Source organism: Carlito syrichta, unplaced genomic scaffold, assembly GCF_000164805.1.
Source record: "Carlito syrichta isolate Samal-C Ts95f unplaced genomic scaffold, Tarsius_syrichta-2.0.1 Scaffold198958, whole genome shotgun sequence".
In the NCBI taxonomy this organism is placed as follows: Eukaryota; Metazoa; Chordata; class Mammalia; order Primates; family Tarsiidae; genus Carlito; species Carlito syrichta.
In genome coordinates this window covers 2,303-21,097 of record NW_007143054.1, presented here as the reverse complement: position 1 = coordinate 21,097, position 18,795 = coordinate 2,303, and the positions used below count along the sequence as shown (strand labels likewise).

Here is an 18,795-nt window from a genome sequence, read left to right as displayed (position 1 = left end):
GTGGTGTAGGAGGAAGTGTAAATAAGAGCGCCAGCTGTCCTACAGGGGCCTTTCCCTATGCCCTTGCTGCACTGGAACCCCAAGGAAATGCCTGGGCTGTCTGAAGTGATAACAATACTATTAGGCACTGTTTGGGAGGAAAAAAAATTGATTCCACTCTTCGTTCCAAACTACCCTATTGCTAATATATTGCTTTCCAATTTACCTTAGTTCACATATATTACTTTCCAGTTTATTTCCAAATAGTCTCTCCATTTTACACAGTTACAGTCAGAGAATACATGCATAGGGTTGTTATTTGTGGGTCTCACTGCATTCCTGAAACCGTCAGACTCTTTGGAGAACAGAGCTTTTACTGCTTTGCACTGATTCTCGGGCACAGTAGAACCTAAGATAACATTTCTTGAGAAAACCTAGTCGTGCTTCACCCTCACATACCCCACAGCCCTCTCACCACCCCAGTGAGGAGGAAGCTCTAGAGGACAACAAGTTGTCCCTTGTGAACCCACAGATCCTAATGGCTACCGTTTTCTTGAAGAGAAACATGTATTTAGGGGTAGATAAGGCCAGTTCATGATTGTATGGCCCTAAGTGTGTATCAAGCAAAGATAAGGAGTCACTCAGGATGCAGAATCTGTACTTTTCCTTTTCTAGAACACATTATTCAATGTTGCCATTTAAAATATATATGTATTTGAGTTCTTACATCAAATGTTGCCAGTTTTGTAGTGACTGTACAGTCTATCGCTGATGCATAATGTATACTCATTTCCTTTTGATTGCTAGAACTTTGCTTGTACTTGCCAAATGAACTGGAAATGTACTGTAGGGGTCTTCAGCCCCCATTTAAGTTGTATGGTACTGATTTGTTTTGCTTCTTTGCTGATTGTTTGGACAATGGCAATCTTATCTTTTCAAAGAGGAGAAGGCCAATTTGGAGAATAAGTTTCTTGGAAAGAATGGAACAGGAAGGCTTTTTCAGGGAGAAACTCCTTTGAGAAAGACTGATCTTCAGCAAGCTGTCATCACACCTTTGAGACCAGGTAAGAAAACGTCTGGGAAAATTACCTAAATGCTATGTCTCTTTCTTTGTTATTGGCAAAATGGACTAATTCATCTCATGATGAATGTAAAACTAATGGTGTGCTACACTTAACAAAAAAGATCTCTTAGTATTTAGGAGACTGAGGCAGGAAGGTTGCTAGAGCCTGAGAGGTCAAGGCTGCAGTGAGCTATGGTCATGCCACTGTACTCTAGTCTGGGCAGCAGACCAAGACCCCATCTATTAAAAACAAACAAAAACCTCTTGAAACATAGAGTTGTATTGATGGATACATAACTGTTTTCTTTTTGTGACACGTGTTAATGTAACCTAACCTGGTTCTGGACCGGAAATAAAACAGTAGGAAAGAGTGTACTGGTATTATTGTTCAAGAATTCTTTGAGTCATTTATCTGTATGTATCTATGTGTGTGTGTATGTATGTATGTATTTATTTTGAGTTGTAGTCTCACTCCGTTTCCCAGGCCGGAGTGCAGTGGTATGCTCATGGCCACCCCAGTGACAACCTGCTGGCCTCCAGTGATCCTTCTACTTCAGCCTTCCAAGTAGTTGGAACTACAGGCATGTGCTACCACATCCGGCTAATTTTTTTATTATAGAGACAGGGTCTCACCATGTTACCCAGGCTGTTCTATAGCCTGGGGCCTCAGGCAGTCCTCTCGCTTCAGCCTCCCAAAGTGCTGGAATTACAGGCTTGAGCCACTGTGCCCAGCCTTTTGTTAGTTTTGAGTTGGAGTCTCACTCTGTTGCCCAGGCTGAAATTCTGTAGCATGCTCACGGCCACCCAACCTTGACCTACTGGGTTCAGGTGATCCTTCTGCCTCAGCCTTCCAAGTAGCTGGAACTACAGACATGGGCTGCCACTTCCGGCTAATTTTTTTATATATTGTGGAGTTGAGGTCTCTCCAAGTTGCCCAGGCTGGTCTGAAATCCCTGATCTGAGGCAATCCTTTGAGGTCTCTCCAAGTTGCCCAGGCTGGTCTGAAATCCCTGATCTGAGGCAATCCTTTCACCTCGGCCTCCCAAAGTGCTGGGATTATAGGCGTGAGCCACTACACCTGGCCTCATTTATCTGTCTTTAATAGATGATTGACACTTACTTCAGGTAGTTTTTCAATTTGCAGATATTGTCTATTTGATTAGAATATGAGGAGCAGTCTTTAAGAAGTCATAAATCCCTTTCAAATGATTCATTTTTAAAAGACTCTGTTTAGATACAATGCACATATTGTTTATTGCACTTGCCTAAAATATACATTGCATTGTTTTTTAGTACATTCAGAGTTGTGGAACCATCACCATAATTAGCTTAGAACATTTGAGAATTATTCTATGGGTAAATCTGAAACTAGTCTCTATTGCACCATTAGCTAGAAATAGTTGTATTTTCCTATCAGAGAAATAGCTGTATTTTCAGTGAACTGGCTTAGTTTGCAGAGTCTGAGCTGCTAGGCTGATTTTCAAATAATTAATTCATGAGTACAGGTGATATCTATTGAATTTGGGATCTGGACAAGGATTCTGAACTTTAGCATCCATCTTTCTTGCACAAGGGTTTAGAACTGTGTGGCACTATTTACCTAACATACTTGGAATGTGGTGGCCTAAGTCCTGTATCTTCAGGTGAATCTCATTAAGTTAAGCCAGTGTGGTAGATTTTATGTTGCTGTGATGTTCTCTGTGGATTGGGGGATGCAGTGTTACCTAGTTTGGACAACCACATTCCTTTTAAGACTGTTTCTGTACCCAGTGGTTTCTTTTTTTGTTTTTGAGGTGGAGTCTCATTCTGTTGCCCAGGCTGGAGTGCAGTGGCATGCTCACAGCCACCGCAACCTCGAACTGCTGGGCTCAGGGGATCCTTCTGCCTCAGCCTTCCAACCTGCTAGAACTACGGGCATACTCCACCAAGCCCTGCTAGTTTATTTATTTATTTATCATAGAGACAATGTCTCGCCAAGTTGCCCAGGGTGGTCTTGAACCTGGACTCAGGCAATCCTCTCGCCTCAGCCTCTCTTTTTTATTTTGAGTTGGGGTCTCACTTTGTTGCTCAGACTGGAGAACAGTGGCACACTCACAGCCACTGCATCCTCGACCTGCTGGGCTCAGATGATCCTTCCTCTTCAGCCTTTCAAGTAGCTGATACTATAGTTATGTGCCTAGTTGATTTACTGTAGAGATGAGGTCTTGCCAAGTTGCCTAGGTTGGTCTTGAACCCATGGGCTCAGGCAGTCTTCCCACCTCGGCCTCCCAAAGTGCTGGGATTTAGAGGTGTGAGCCACCAGGCCTGACCTATATCCAGTGGTTTCTATCATCAAATAAAACAGCAAGCCCCCAGAGTAAGATTTCAGCTGGACCTAGCATGTGGCAAAGGCTATGCACACTACTCACACACATGCCCTGTGGGTCCTTCAGTCTTTGTATTCTTTCCAATTACACATTCTCACCTCTGCATTAATGCTGATCCCTCTTATCTGACTGAGAAATACCTGCTCATCATTCAAGGTGCAGCTCAAATATCCTTTCTTCTTAACTGATTTCCCTTATCTCTGTTCCCAAGGCACTTTTCATTCCTCTGTTTTAATTTTAGTTTCTCATTGAGTTTCTAGTATTCTGAAGTACAATTAATTTGCTTTTATTATGTTTGACATATGATGAAGCATTTATGGGGTACAGTGTTATTCTGATACATGTATACAGTGTAATGAGCAAATCAGAGTAATTAGTATATCCATCACCTCAAACATTTATCATTTCTTTTCTCTGGGGTTATTCAAAATCTACTCTTCTAGAGATTTGAAGATATACGATAAATTGTTAATTATAGTTACCTCCAGGCCGGTTGCAGTGGCTCACATCTATAATTCCATTTTTGGGAGACTGAGGTGAGAGGATTGCCTGAACCCACGAGTTGGAGACAAGCCTGAGCAGTTTGATGAGACCTCATCTCTACAATAAATCAAAAAGTTAGCCAGGCTAGGTGGTGCATGCCTGTAGTTCCAGCTGCTTGGAAGGCTGAGGAAGAAAGATTGTCTGAGCCTAGCAGATGAAGGCTGTGGTGGCTGTGGGTATGTCACTGTACTCCAGCATGGGTGATAGAGTGAGACTCCAACTAAAAAAACCAAAACAAACAACAACAACAACAAAACAACCCAGTTATAGTTACCTGGTAGTGCTACAGAGCATTAGAACTTATTTCTCCAGTCTGGCAGCATGTAGTTGTGTATCCTTTTTTATTCAATGTAATGATCATTTTAATTGGAGTAAATGGCTTCTATTTTAGCCTCAACATCATATGCTACCATTTTTTGTTTTTGTGCCTTTCTCTACTCCCCAGAAATATTTCTTTTTTTCTTTTTTAGTTGGAGTCTCACTCTGTTTACCTCAGCTGGAGTGCCATGGCACACTCACGGCCACCCCAGCGTTGACCTGCTGGGCTCCGGCGAGTCTCCTGCCAAGGCTGGCTAATTTTTTTTTTTAATTGATTGTAGAGACGAGGTCTCACCAAATTGCCTGGGCTGGTCTTGAACCCGTGGGCCCAGGCAATCCACTTGCCTTGGCCTCCCAAAGCACTGGGATTACAGGCTGAGCCACTGAGCCTGGCCTTCCAAAATTATTTCTTTAGGAAATGAACCAATTGATTGTTATATGCATTGAATAGTGCACATTATATGTTTTTGTTGCCTGTCTTTCCTTCCTTGTCATCTTGTTGCAGTTTACTTTATTTGGGCTCAGTTTATATGTTGTATCATCAAATGCTATTCATTCATAAAGCCTTATTGTTTTTCTCTCAGTAATCTTATAGCATTATTTTTCTGTCTCATTATAAATGTTTATCAAAATAGTGTATGGAGTTTGTGATAAAATACCTCCTTCCCCTTCCCACATGTACACCCTTTCTCAAATGTTACATCTTTTCTTTTTGATATGGGGTCTTGCTCTGTTTTCTAACCAGGAGTACAGTGGTGTAGTCTGTAACCATAACTCACTGCAGCCTTGAACTCCTAACCTCAAGTGATTCTCAAGCCTCAGTTTCCTAAGTAGCAGGGACTACTCACATGTGCCAGTACACCTGGCCAAATTTTTTTTGAGTTTTTGTAGAGATAGGCTGGTCTTGAATTCTGGTCTCAGGATATCTTCCCTCTTCCTGCCTCAGCCTCCCAAAGTGCTGGGATTATAGACATGAGCCACCACACCTGGCCTCAAATGATGTCTTTATAATTTTACAGTTAGGAGTCTTACTATTGCCCAGGCTACTCTTGAAGTGAGCTGAAGCAGTTCTGCTTCAGCCTCCTGAGAAGCTGTTTTAACTCTTACTGTTTTAGATTGTTGTTGTTACATAGGTATATTGGAAAAAATAAATAAAAGTAAAAACTAAATTGGGCTGTGGTTATATCTATAATTCCTGACAATGTGATTATATCAGCAATACTTTACAATATTATGATTACATAAATATTATTTGCTGCCCAGTCAGTTGATACTACTGCATTTGATCATGAGTCTCCTTTGTTGTCTTCAGCTGCATTGTCATAACTCTTGGACCACATAAAGATGATTCTGACATCAACACAAAGTTGATTCTTTTTCTTTCTTTTTTTTTGGAGTCAGAGTGTCACTTTGTAGCCTAGGCTGGAGTGCAGTGGCACACTGTTCATGGTCACCGCACCCTCAACCTGCTGGGCTCAGGGGATCCTTCTGTCTCAGCCTTCCTAGTAGCTGGAACTACAGGCACATGCCACCATGCCTGACTAATTTTTTATTTATTGTAGAGATGAGGTCTCACCAAGTTGTCCAGGCTGGGCTGAAACCCGTGGACTCAGGCAATCCTCTCACCTCGGCCTTCCAAACTGCTAGGATTATTGTAGACGTGAGCCATCTCGCCCAGCCTCTTTTTCTTTAAATTCTATGAGTTATTACATTTTTGCCATGCTTTAACATGTTTTTAGTGGACCGTGATCCTTGGAAGTTATAACTACTTTTTTGGAGATTTTTTTTTTTTTTTTTTTTTTTTACTGCTCCTTGTTTTCTGGATCTTATATTGTTGTTCTTGATATACTTTTTCATTATGCAGGAGCATATGTTTAAGAAACTTTCTTTTTTTTTGAGTCAGAGGTCTCGAACTCCTGGGCTCAAGCAATCTACCCATCTCGGCCTCCCAAAGTGCTGGAATTACAGGCATGAGCCACTGTGCCTGGTTGAAGTCTTCTGGATAAGATTTAACTGGAAAGGATTCTATTACTTAGGAGGGACAGACATACATACAAACATACAACTAAAGAAATAAATTTTTTTTTTTTTTAATTGGAATTTCACTCTGTCGCCCAGGAGGGATGCAGTGGCATGCTCATGGCCACCGCAGCTTCGACCTGTTGGGTTCAGGTGATCGTTTCGCCTCAGTCTTCTAAGAAGCTGAAACTATAGGCACAGGCCACCACGCCCACCTAATTTTTTGATTTATTATAAAGATGAGATCTCACCAAGTTGCCCAGGCTAATCTCGAACCCCTGGGCTCAGGCAGTCCTCTTCCCTTGGCCTCCCAAAGTGCTGGGATTCTGGGCTTAAGCCACTGCGCCCAACCACCAAATACAAGTTTTTAATCTAGAATTCTTTATCAAGGTGTGTGTGTGTGTGTCATCTCCAACTATTTTTGTTGGGATTTAAGTGTTGACTGGTTTTTGGTCTCTTGCAGTGGACAACATTTACTACAGAAAGACAGAAAAAGAGAATCTTAAGGAGCAATCCATTTTGTCAAAAGATTGTACTTCCCTGGAAGTTGAGGGAACCATAGCAAGGAAAACTCCAGTCCAGCCTCTGAGGTAAGATTGTTTTGGAACAATGGTTATAAGAATCGTTACTGGAGGGAGTTCCTGCTTTGTGTCCATACTGCATTAGACCGTTACCTTTGTAAATCTTCATAGTGTCTATGAATTGTACATAATAAGCCTAATTTATAGTTAAGGGCTCAGAGATACCATGTTGCTTGTCCGATGCAAGTTGATTTCAGAACCAGGTTTCAAACTCTGAGTCGGTCTGGTTCTAAAGGCCTCATATGGATGAAATCTTCCTAATGTCAAATGCGTCTCTTAGTCTTTGTTATTACTTAAGCTTTCTTGTGGTTATATTTGCATAGTACCTTTGTCTGTCCTTTTACTTTCAACCTATTTTTGCCTTTGATTTAAAACTGCATCTTTTGTAGACAGCACTATTTGGGTCTTGCTTATTTATCCATTCTGGCAATCTTTGTTTTTTGCTTGGAATGTTTACAGTTTGTGTTTGCTATACTTACTGATTTGGTTATATTTGATTCACCATTATGCTCTTTGTTTTACATTTATTTCATCTTTTGATGTTATTGTTTCTGTTTTTTCCTTTCCTGTATTTGTATCCTTTAAGTATTTTGTAGTATTTTAATTAATCTGTTGACTTTTAAGCCATATTTCTTTGCTTTTTTCCATTTATTATTTATTTATTAAGTCTGTCTTCCAGGCTGGAGTGCAGTGGCATGCTCAAGACCACCGCAGCCTTGACCTGCTGGTCTCAGGTGATAATTCCACCTCAGCCTTCCAAGTTCTGGAACTACAGGCATGCACCACCAAGACCAGCTAACTTTTTAATTTATCGTAGAGATGAGGTCTCACCAAGTTGCCCAGGCTGGTCTTGAACCGTAGGTTTAGGCACTCCCCTCACTTTGGCCTCTAAAGTGCTGGGATTATAGGTATGAACCACTGCCCGGGCCCTGCCTGCTTTTTTTCTTTTAAATGATTATTCTAGTGATTATAATATGTATATTTTAATTTATCACAATTTATTTAAAGTTAATATTGAATCAACTGCTATGGATAAAATATAGGAATCTTGCAACATTAGACCAAATAAGTAGTTGGGCACATTCCTACAATGAATATTATGTAGTTATAAAAGTCAGTGAATTTGGCTGGGTGCAATGGGTCACGCCTGTAATCCTATTATTTTTGAAGGTGTAGGTGGGAGGATTATTTTGAGACCAGGAGCTTGAGACTAGTCTGGGCAAGTTAGCAAGATCCTGTCTCTACAAAAATTAAAAATAAACATAAAAAAAATTAGCCAGACATTTTTGCGTGTACCTATAGTCTCAGCTATTCTGGAGGCTGAGGTGAGAGGACTGCTTCAGTCCAGGAGTTCAAGGTTGCAGTAAGCTATGATCATGCCATTGCATTCCAGCCTGGGTTACGGAACTAGACCGTTTCTTAAAAAAAATCAATGAATTAGAGCTATGTGAATTGATATGATTGAATCTCACAAACATAATGTTGAGTGAAATAAACCAGAGAGAAAAGAATACTTGCCAATAGTCTGATTACATTATTCATGTTTTTTGTTCTTCAAAACTAATATACCTTGCTAATGCAATGCATGCTTATTTGATAAAACAATAAAGAAAAGGTAATGATTACTGTGAACATCAAGATAACAATGGTTGTCAGTGATCTGTTTCTTGGCCTAGGTGGGGATTTCATGAGTTTTCACCTTGTAATCATTTAACTGTTTGTTTTTATTTTGTTTACTTTTTGGTATGTGTTATATTTTACAAAAAAAATAGGAAGCAGCTCCCAAAAAGGAAAATATAAACACCTTATTTAATTTCTAGGAATTGTGAGCTCTAATTGCAAGCTATTAACTAGTTACTGACAAGGTGACTAACAGAGTCCAGTTACCTCATCTTTTTTTTACTGTTATTTCTAAAAGGGGAAGAGATTGTATTAGGTGGTTTTTTACCATTAAAAAAAATTTTAAATCTGCTTTACTGGGGTCTCATTTACAAACACCAATGTAATTAATGCCATTTATGGTTGACTTTCAAAATCTATGAGCAAGAAAAATGAGTTTCGAGCTTTACAGTGGAGATAACACTGACTTCTAAATGCCCTTTGTAGTTTGACGTCTTTTTGCATTTCTGAGGAATATTTGCATTTCTGTAGTAGATGTGTTCATTATACTAGATACATTTCGTCAATTCTTTTACTATAGAAGATCTATTAGACTCTCTGCTCAGAAGAATTTGGAACAAAAAAAAAAACATTACGTAAACATGAAAGCCAAGAGGTGTGCCATTCCTGTAGTCAGCAGTGAATCTCCGCCTTCTAAGAAGATGAAAGTGTAAGTAGCCCCAGCTTCCTACTGTCTTGTATACCATCTGTAAGGACATGTCTTTTCTGAATTTACATTGTAGAGTGAATAGAGCACAATTGCAAAATGGTACATCTGAATTCTGCTTGGAGTATCTGGAGCTTGGAAAACCCCTAAAATGGTGACCATGGTGAGGTGGATTGTTACAGGGTTTCTAGAGGGTGCTCAAATCTTAGTTGGTCTAGGTTTTAACCCTGTTTGCTTCTGTGGTTAATAACAAGCTGAATACATGGTGCTTGTTCTTATCGTGATCAGTTAGGAATGTATTTTTCTGTAAGTAATAGTCTTTTCAACTAGAGTGGTTTAATGACTAATGACTTATTTGTTTCACAGAAGTCTAAATGAGTTTGCTGCTGGTTTTGGTTCAGTGGTTGAACAATGCCAGGACTACCATCTCTGATTCTTAGCTTTTTTTTTTTTTTTTTTTTCCGTTCTTGATGCTCAACATGGCTGCTCTGTTCCTTCAACTTTTATTTCTTTGAGTTTTTAAATTGTGGTTTTTTAGTCGGAGTCTCACTCTGTTGCCAGGCAAGAGTGCAGTGGCATGATGACAGCTACCACAGCCTCAGCCTCTTAGATTCAGGCAATCCATACATCTCAGACTCCTGAGTAGCTGGGGTTATAGGTATACACCACCACACCCGGCTAATTTTTTGGCTTTTTGTAGAGATGAGGTCTTACTATGTTGCCCGGGCTGGTCTCATTGAACTCCTGGGTTCAAGCAGTCTTCCTGCCTAGGCCTCCCGATGTGCGGATTACAGATATGAGCCACCACACCTGGCCTTTTAAAAAAAATTTTGATGGTAATTTTTTCACAAGGTAAAAACATCATTTATATAATGCTTTTAGATTCTTCTGAATCACTGAGCCCCTTTATCCTCTCTTTTCTCATCTCCTTTATGATTTGCCCTTTAGGCAGAAGGTTCTAAAGAGTACTGAGGAGCAGGAGCTGGAGAAGAGAATGAAAATGCAGCGGGAGGTGATGGAGATGCGCAAGAAGAATGAAGAATTCAAGAAACTTGCTCTTGCAGGAGCAGGTGAGTCTGGCTGTGGTTGAGTTTGATTTATGAGAGTTGCTTCTTGTAATCTTTGTAGGGTTTTCTATGTTATTTGTTTTTGAGGTCTCTACAGCACATGAAAAAAGCCTTTATCTTTAGTCAGCATAAAAAGATGTGTTTATAGCCAGGCTTGGTGGCTCAGCCTGTAATCCCGTGCCTTTGGGAGGCTGAGGTGAGTGGATTGCCTGAGCCTGCGGGTTCAGACCCGCCTGGGCAGGCGAGACCTCATCTCTACAATAAAATCAAAAAATTAGCTGGGCGTGGTAGTGCGCACCTGTAATTCCGGCTACTCGGAAGGCTGAGGTTGAAGGATTGCTGGAGCCCAGCAGGTCGAGGCTGCGGGGCCGGGAGCGGCCACTGCACTCCAGTCTGGGTAACAGAGTGAGACTCCAACTCAAAAAAAATAAAATAAAATAAAGGTGTTATTATAGCCAGGCTCGATGACTCAGCCTGTAATCCCAGCGCTTTGGGAGGCTGAGGTAAGTGGATTGCCTGAGCCCGCGGGTTCGAGACCTGCGTGGGCAACGAGACCTCATCTCTACAATAAATCAAAAAATCAGCCGGGCGTGGTAGCGCATGCCTGTAATTCTGGCTACTTGGAAGGCTGAGGCAGAAGGAACGCCAGAGCCCAGCAGGTCGAGGCTGTGATAGTTGGGAGCGGCCACTGCACTCCAGTCTGGGTGACAGAGTGGGACTCCAACTCAAAAAAACCAAAAACAACAAAAGATGTGTTTATTCCCTAGGAATGTTTTAGGCATATCGACCCTTTCTTAGAGCATGCTGTTCCTTTCGTTTGTCTCAGAAAAAGAAGGAACTAGAATTGGGCAGGCCATTTTGTTGCTGCTGTTGTTTTCCCATTTTATCTGAAAAGCAGAAGAAAAGAAAGCATAGTTACATCCAGTTGCATTTATGGAGGAAATGTATGACCGACGGAGCTAAAGAGTCTACAGCTTGGCTCTGCTCTGGGATTGAGTTGTTCCTGGTGGAGTCACAGCTTTCAAGCTCCCCTCACTGGGTTGAAAAAGCAGCCCTGGAATATGTCGGGTTTTCCTCTCAGAGATGCTGCATTACCTGTGCTTTTAGAGTCCGTGTATAGCTTTTCCTCTCAAAAGTATTCCCGTTCCTCTTTTTTCTCCAGAGCTATGACCACACCTGGGAGATGGGCTTCTTCTTCCCCGTGCTATCTTTTTATAGTTTGCGTCTGACCGACAGGCCTCAAAATACAGTACTCAGTGAATAGTGTCCCTGAGGCCTGTTTAAAGCTTTTGATTGCATGCAGATAATGAACAAAGTTAGATAATAATAGTAATACGAAGGGACTGGGTTAAAAGGGAATTTGCCGATGTTCCCTATTCTTAATGTTACCTGTGTGTTTTACTTTGCTCCTCACTCAGGGAAACCTGTGAAGAAACCAGTGAGCCAGGTCACCAAATCAGTTGACTTCCACTTTTGTACAGATGAGCGAATCAAATCACATCCTAAGAACCAAGAGGAGTATAAAGAAGTAAACTTTACATCTGAACTGCGAAAGCATACTTCATCTCCTGTAAGTTGAGGGACTAAATGAATATGCCTGTTACTAATTCAGCTAGTTTTCAGGTGTGGCATTTGTGGTCACTATTTAGAATAGTATAGTTGACAGAATCATGTGTTTTGAATTAAGATAGTTCTAAATCTCATGTTGCCCCTGTTCATTGTGTGATCTTTGACAAATCTTTCTACCTCTCTGGAAACCATCTTACCAAGTAGCTGTAAAAGCTGAATTGAGAAAGTACATAAAACACAGAAATATATGTGGCAAGTTGTAGATACAGGTATTTCTGCTGTTACAAAATTCTTGAGAAAACTTGTGTCTCTAAGTTGTGTACAAAATATAGCAGGGCTTATGGGAAAAATGTAGTTATGGGAGACAACTAAAATCCTGTGCATTTTGTTGCAAGAGCACCAACAAAAACAGTAACAATCCTAAGTTAAAATTCTAGTACTGATAATTTCTACTTGCATTTGTAGTCAGCATCATCACTGTTTGAAATCAGTCCATGACAGTCATAAATCCTGAAGTTGTGCTACTTCCTTTGAGATATGGGTCCTTAACGAGTTTTGTTTCCAATGAGAGACCATTTTTATCAAAATTAATGATCCAAGCAGTAGACATTTTCATCAGTCAGTTAGGAGGATGTATGGAAAGATTCTGCTGATTCAGGCAACCTGATAAAGACCCAGAAACCCAGTCAATTTTTTTTTTTTTTTTTTAGTGGAGTTGAGGGTGGGATGCCTTTGCAGCTTTTTCCCCCTTTGGAGTCTAAGATAACTTGCTCTGGATTCCTTCAAAATGTTGACTTGCTTGGGGAAAAGATCACACCTATGTACTGTTGCAGAACAGATCATTTGTTAAGTGCTGGATCCTTTCTTCCTTCTTCTTTTTTTGAGTTGGGGTCTTATTCTGTCACCCAGTCTGAAATGCAGTGACACGTTCATGGCTCACTGAAGCCTGAACCTCCTGGACTCAGGTGATTTTCCAACCTCAGCCTCCCAAGTAGCTGGGACTACAGGCACACACCACCACACCAGCTATTTTTTTTTTAATTATTTATTTATTTATTTATTTTTATTTAGAGATGAGGTCTCTATGTTGCCCAGGCCAGTCTCAAATTCCTGGGTTCAAGCGATCCTCCCACCTCTGCTGGAATTACAGGTGTGAGCCACCAGTGCTGGCCAAAAGATTTTTGTTTTTTTTGTTTTTTTTCTAGAGACAAAGTCTTCAGATGTTGCCCAGGCTGATCTCTAACTCCTGGACTCAAGCAATGCTCCCATCCTCCTACCTCGGCCTCTCAGAGTGCTGGGATTACAGGTGTAAGCCACTGTACCCAGATCCTTTTTTAAAATAAAAACATGGTAATAGTTATAACCTTTGCTAAAAGATTGACAAGCTTCAGAATAATAATGGCTCTACACAGGCTCTTTTTCTTTTGATCCTCTGTGCTGAATGTGTGTCTTGTGCTAGAACTGAGCTCTTCTATAACATTTCATTTGGGGAACAACTTTTCTCTTTACAGGCCCGAGTCACTAAGGGATGTACTATTATTAAACCTTTTAACCTATCCCAAGGAAAGAAAAGAACATTTGATGAAACAGCTTCTACATATGTGCCCCTTGCACAACAGGTCGAAGCCTTTTATAAACGAACCCCTAACAGGTATCATTTGAGGAGCAAGAAGGATGATAATAGTAAGTTTCCTGCCAATATCATTGTTGGACGAAATCTCCCCTAGAATTCCCTTTGTTTACATCTTAGGCACGGATTTGCCTTAGTGTAAATCCTAGCTTTTTCACTAAAGTATGACTTGTGACTATATGCAGAAAACAAATATATCCTTCAGAATTTCTCAAACCATCCAGCTGTGTGTCCACTCATACCCATCAACCATCTTCATTCTTCTGGTCAATAACTGGCCAAGGGGAATGAATCAAGGTAAAGGATGTCTTTCCCATGTGTCAAAATATTACAGAATATTTGCATACCTATAGAAAGTGAGGGCATTTCATTTATTGGAGGTTATGTGCTTTTTGTTCAGAGATTCAGCAAGTTTTTACTACTACTAATCAGGCACTGTGTTAGGTGTGGGGGTATAGAGGCGAACAAAATGATCTTGGTGCATCTCAACTTCAAGTTTCTAATTCAATGATAGAGATTAAACCTATCATTACAAATTATGATAAGGGCAATGGATGTGGAGGGAGATGTAAGTGTCAAAGGAGGTGGGAGATGGAGCATGTCTGAATGCTGAGAAGTCCCTGTCAGAGATAACAGAAGCTGAAGATACAGGAGAGAGAGGAGATAACCAATAGATCGAGTCCTGGAGCAGGCAGGCATGGGAGGGGTAGGTAGCACAAGTAGAGTGGTCATTCTAGGAGAGGATGGAAAAATGAGAAGAGTGGGTGCCAGTACTGGTGGGTGTGTAGATCTGCGAAGGAACAAGTGAGGGACTTAGCTAATCTAATAGTTTCCATTTTATGAAGATAATTTCTACAAGAGAGTAGATAAAATCTGAGGAGAGGAGGTGGTATAAGATTGTTAAAGAGTATAGGGCTAGTATTCTGGATAAAGTAGAATCTGGTTGTTTTGTCTTTCTTTTTGAGTCCGAGTCTCACTCTGTTGCCCAGACTGGAATGCAGTGGCATGCTCATGGCCACCGCAACCTCGACCTGCTGGGCTCGGGCAATCCTTCTGCTTCAACCTTCAAAGTAGCTGGAACGACAGTCATGTGCCACCACACCCGGCTTATTTTGTTTTATTATTTTATATTATTATATTTTATTATATTTCATTTATTGTAGAGGTGAGGTCTCGCCAAGTTCCCTAAGGCTGGTCTCCAACCCCTGGGCTCAGGCAGTCATCTCGCCGCTGCCTCCCCAAGTGCTGCAATGACAGGTGTGAGCCACTCTGCCCGAGAAGCTGTTTTGTCTTTGAGGGTTTCTGAGTTTTTTTGTCTTTGCATAGGCATTGTTTTTTATGGTGGTAAGTAGCCAGAGTATAGCATTTCGGTATAGCATTTTTTTTACCTGATTGTTACTGTGCATTTTTTTCCTTACCTGATTCTTTTTTTCCCCCCATTTGGTATAGCATTTGTTAATATTTTTATTATATTCTAGTAGCCAAAATGATTTTGTTATGAAAGTAATTAAATGTTTCTCTTTATTCTAATGTAAATTTAAATATTAAACAGGACTTTTCAAATAATATATGATTCTTAGAGTCTGATATGCCCTGCTTTTAGAATCCTAGTCCTGGTAAATGGAAAGAAAAATTATTGTATGCAATTTTTATTTAGAACTTTGAACAGTTACAGCTAAATAATTATATGTATATTTGAAGCATGGCTTATTTCTCAAATAGATTTAGTTTTGATGTCTAACTGTTTTGTGGTAAGATCTAAGTTGAAGAACTCATTCTATATAGTTATGAAAATTGACAAAGTTTCCTCTAGCCAGGTAAATCTGTATTTTGTTTCTTTCTTTCTTTTTAATTTCAGGTTTAAGTATACAAATGTTCATTATGCAGGTACCCTTCTTGATGAGGTGTGCTCCCCTCCCCGACCCCCGGCATTATCCCACTACTGCCAATCTTGCCCCCTTCCCCTGGCAATTTCCCACTACTGACAATCCTTTTCTTTATAGTGTTACGATAATTGTTCAAGGGCCACTTATGAGTGAGAACATGTTGTTGTCAGTTCTTTGTTTCTGTGCTAGATCACTCACTCAGTATTATAGACTCTAAGTCCATCCAAGTTGCTGTGAAGTTCATAATTTTGTCCTTCTTTATGATTGTGTAATATTCCATTGTGTATATGTCCCACATTTTTTTGTCTAGTCCTCTTTTGATGGGCAGCACGGTTGGCTCCATGTTTTTGCTATTGTGAACAATGCTGCAATAAACATGTGTGTGCAGGTATCTTTTTCATAGAGTGATTTGAGTTCCTCCGGGTGTATTCCCAGTAGGGGGATTGCGGGGTCATATGGAAGGTCGAGTTTTAGACCTTCTAGGAATCACCAAACTGTTTTCTACAGAGATTGTACTGGTTTACACTCCCACCAACAGTGTAGAAGTGTTCCCTTTTTCCTGCATGCTCTCCAGCATGTGTTTTTTGAGTTATCGATGATGGCCGTCCTGACTGGAGTTAGGTGGTATCTCAGTGTGGTTTCAACTTGCATTTCTTTGATGACTAGTGAGGCTGAGCATTTTATCATGTATCTGTTGGCTGCTCATGTGTCTTCTTTTGAGAAGTGTCTATTCATATCTTTTGCCCACTTTGTAGTGAGGCTGTCTGTTTTTTTCTTTTCAGCACGTTTGCATTCCTTGTAGATCCTAGATGTTAGACCTTTGTCAGGTATACAGTTGGAAAACATTTTTTCCGAGTCCATGGGCTGCCTCCCCGCTCTCTTGTTGGTTTCTTTGGCATTGCAGAAGCTTGTCATTTTGATGAGGTCCCACTTGTCTATCTTATCTCTTATGGCATGGGCACTTGGGTTTTTAATCAGGAATTGGTTACCAGTTCCAATTTCCTAAGGGTGTCTCCTGCCTTTTCCAAAGTTCTTATAGTTTCAGGTTTTATGTTTAGGTCTTTGATCTATTTAAAGTTGACTTTTTTGTATGATGTTTTCTGTGTGTGGTCAGCCAGTTTTCCCAGGGCCATTTACTGAATAGGTTCTCCTCTCCCTAGTGGTTGGTGGTGGAGGCTTTGTCTAAGATGAATTGGTTGAGAAATTGAGATTTTGCTTCTGAAGTCTATGTCTATTGGTTTATATGCTTGTTTTTGTTCCAATACCAGGCTGTCTTGATTATTGTAGCTTTATAATAAAATTTGAAGTCTGAGAGTGTGATACCTCTTACTTTGCTTTTTTTTTTTGGCTGAGGATTGTTTTGGCTATTTGTGGTCGTATATGTTGTCATATGAATGCCTGCACTGTCGTTTCAAGGTCTGAAAAGAATGCTGCTAGTAATTTAATGGGCATTGCATTAAATCTGTAGATAGCCTTGGGTGGAATGGACATCTTAACATGAATTCTTCCAATCCATGAGCATAAAATATATGGAACGCTTCACAAATTTCTGTGTCATCCTTGAGCAGGAACCATGCTAGTCTTCTCTGTAGCATTCCAATTTTAGTATATGTGCTGCTGAAGCGAGCACAAATCGGTATTTTCAATGAGTGGGGATGATGGTCTTAATAGTGGTGCTATGATACAGTTTTTTACTTTCTCCAGTTGACTTTCTATAAGAGGTAGTCGTGATGCTTTGATATAGATTTCATAAAATTGGGTATTTTTACTTGGTCTTTAGAAAGCCCTTATATCCTAAAGCTGGAATAAGCAAAAATCTTATTTGTCAATAACAAGCAAGACTGTTGACATTGTCATTAGAAAGTACAGCCCCGTGCAGTGGTAAGGAACATGCCAGACATTTTTAAGTTTGGAGGATGATAATAGAGTTTACCCAAAGGCTATACCCCTTGATAAATAGTGCTGTGGAAGGAGGGACTGAGGGTTTGTTAGGCTGACTGACATGAACTGAGTGGAGTGCAGTGGGCCTGCCACCCAGTAGCTTACTTATCCATCTCTGGGATGTCCCTTTGAATGCACACTTTTGCATAAACTGGATCTTGGGGAAGTTAGGTGAATATCTGTCATCTCGGTTTACAGGCCTGTTGCCTTCCAAGTCTTCTGCGACCAAGATTTCCAGAGATCCAAGGACTCCTGTCCTGCAAACCAAACAGCGTGCGCGGCCTGTGACCTGCAAAAGTGCAGCGGAGCAGGAGGCTGAGGAGCTTGAGAAACTGCAGCAGTGAGTCCCACTGGCAGCATCTGGGGAGGAGTTCCAACTCTCTTCCTACTTTCTTTTCAGTTCTATAAGGGCGTCAATTGCTATTTTTCTCTCCATGAATATATATGGTATTTGAGTTGTTGGTTCTTGCGGGCTCTGCCCCTGCTTCTATGATTAAAGGACTAAAATGGGAAATAGAGATGTCCTTGGGTGCAAACTGGTAACAGTCTACTAGAGAGACTGGAGTGAGAGAAGTTAATTAGGACTCCATTTAAGGAATGTCCTCTGAGGTTACGTTAGGTAGATCCCAAGGGGTTGCTACCGCTATTATCAGTGGAGGGGAAAAGGAACTTAGTGTGTTTCTTAACGTTGGAGTTTACTTCCTGTATTCTTCCATTCCATTTAGTACTATTGAGGAGGGAAGGCTTCCTCTGTGAAGAGAAATTCAGCCTTTAGTGGTGGGAATGTTAGGACTGTCTCATGTACTCTTTGTTCTAGAGGTAAAGCTAATAATAATAATGGATATGGAGTGGGTTGGAATTTTCCTGTTTTCTGGGTAATCTTAGTGACTACTATTTCTTATTTGGGGCTCACTTGATTGTTTATGAAGTTTTCATTTTATTTTAATTTTTTTGTGGTTGTCATGTAAACTTCCACTTTACAGATACAAATTCAAAGCACGAGAACTTGATCCTAGAATTCTGGAAGGTGGGCCCATCTTGCCCAAGAAACCACCTGTGAAGCCACCCACTCAGCCCATCGGTTTTGATTTGGAAACTGAGAAAAGGATCCAAGAGCGAGAGTCAAAGAAGAAATTGGAAGAGGAGCACTTTGAATTTCATTCCAGACCTTGCCCTACTAAGATCCTGGAAGATGTTGTGGTAAGCATAGTTGAGGCTCTGCGTGCTGGTAGAAGTGTCCTGCTCATGACGAAGTATCTGCCCATTCACACACATGTTTGAGTAGATAAGGGTACTCTATTAGGAGTTGGAGGTGATAAAGAGACAAAAGTGAGTTTTTTCCTCAGGAAACTTAAAGTCCAGTATGAGAGACAACATGTATGAATAATATAACATGGACAAGAAATTTGAGAAAGATGACAGCTAAAAGTACCATAGAGTAGAGAATGACTTCTTTCAAATAGAAGGTTCAGAGAATGCTTTGTGGGGAGGCAGCATTTGACCTGAG

General features: G+C 40.6%; 1 protein-coding gene across 1 annotated transcript; it reads left to right on the top strand.

Annotated features, from left to right (window-relative positions):
* Window positions 1-925: 925 nt before the first annotated feature.
* Window positions 926-18,488, top strand: LOC103253080 (targeting protein for Xklp2-like; the record flags this gene model as incomplete). Its single annotated transcript, XM_008051565.2, has 8 exons — window positions 926-1,043; window positions 6,752-6,878; window positions 9,070-9,198; window positions 10,144-10,265; window positions 11,681-11,832; window positions 13,343-13,514; window positions 17,487-17,628; window positions 18,272-18,488. Coding segments are annotated over exons 3-8 (873 nt in total), but the record flags the coding sequence as incomplete, so codon positions are not given.
* Between the last annotated feature and the right edge of the window lie 307 nt (window positions 18,489-18,795).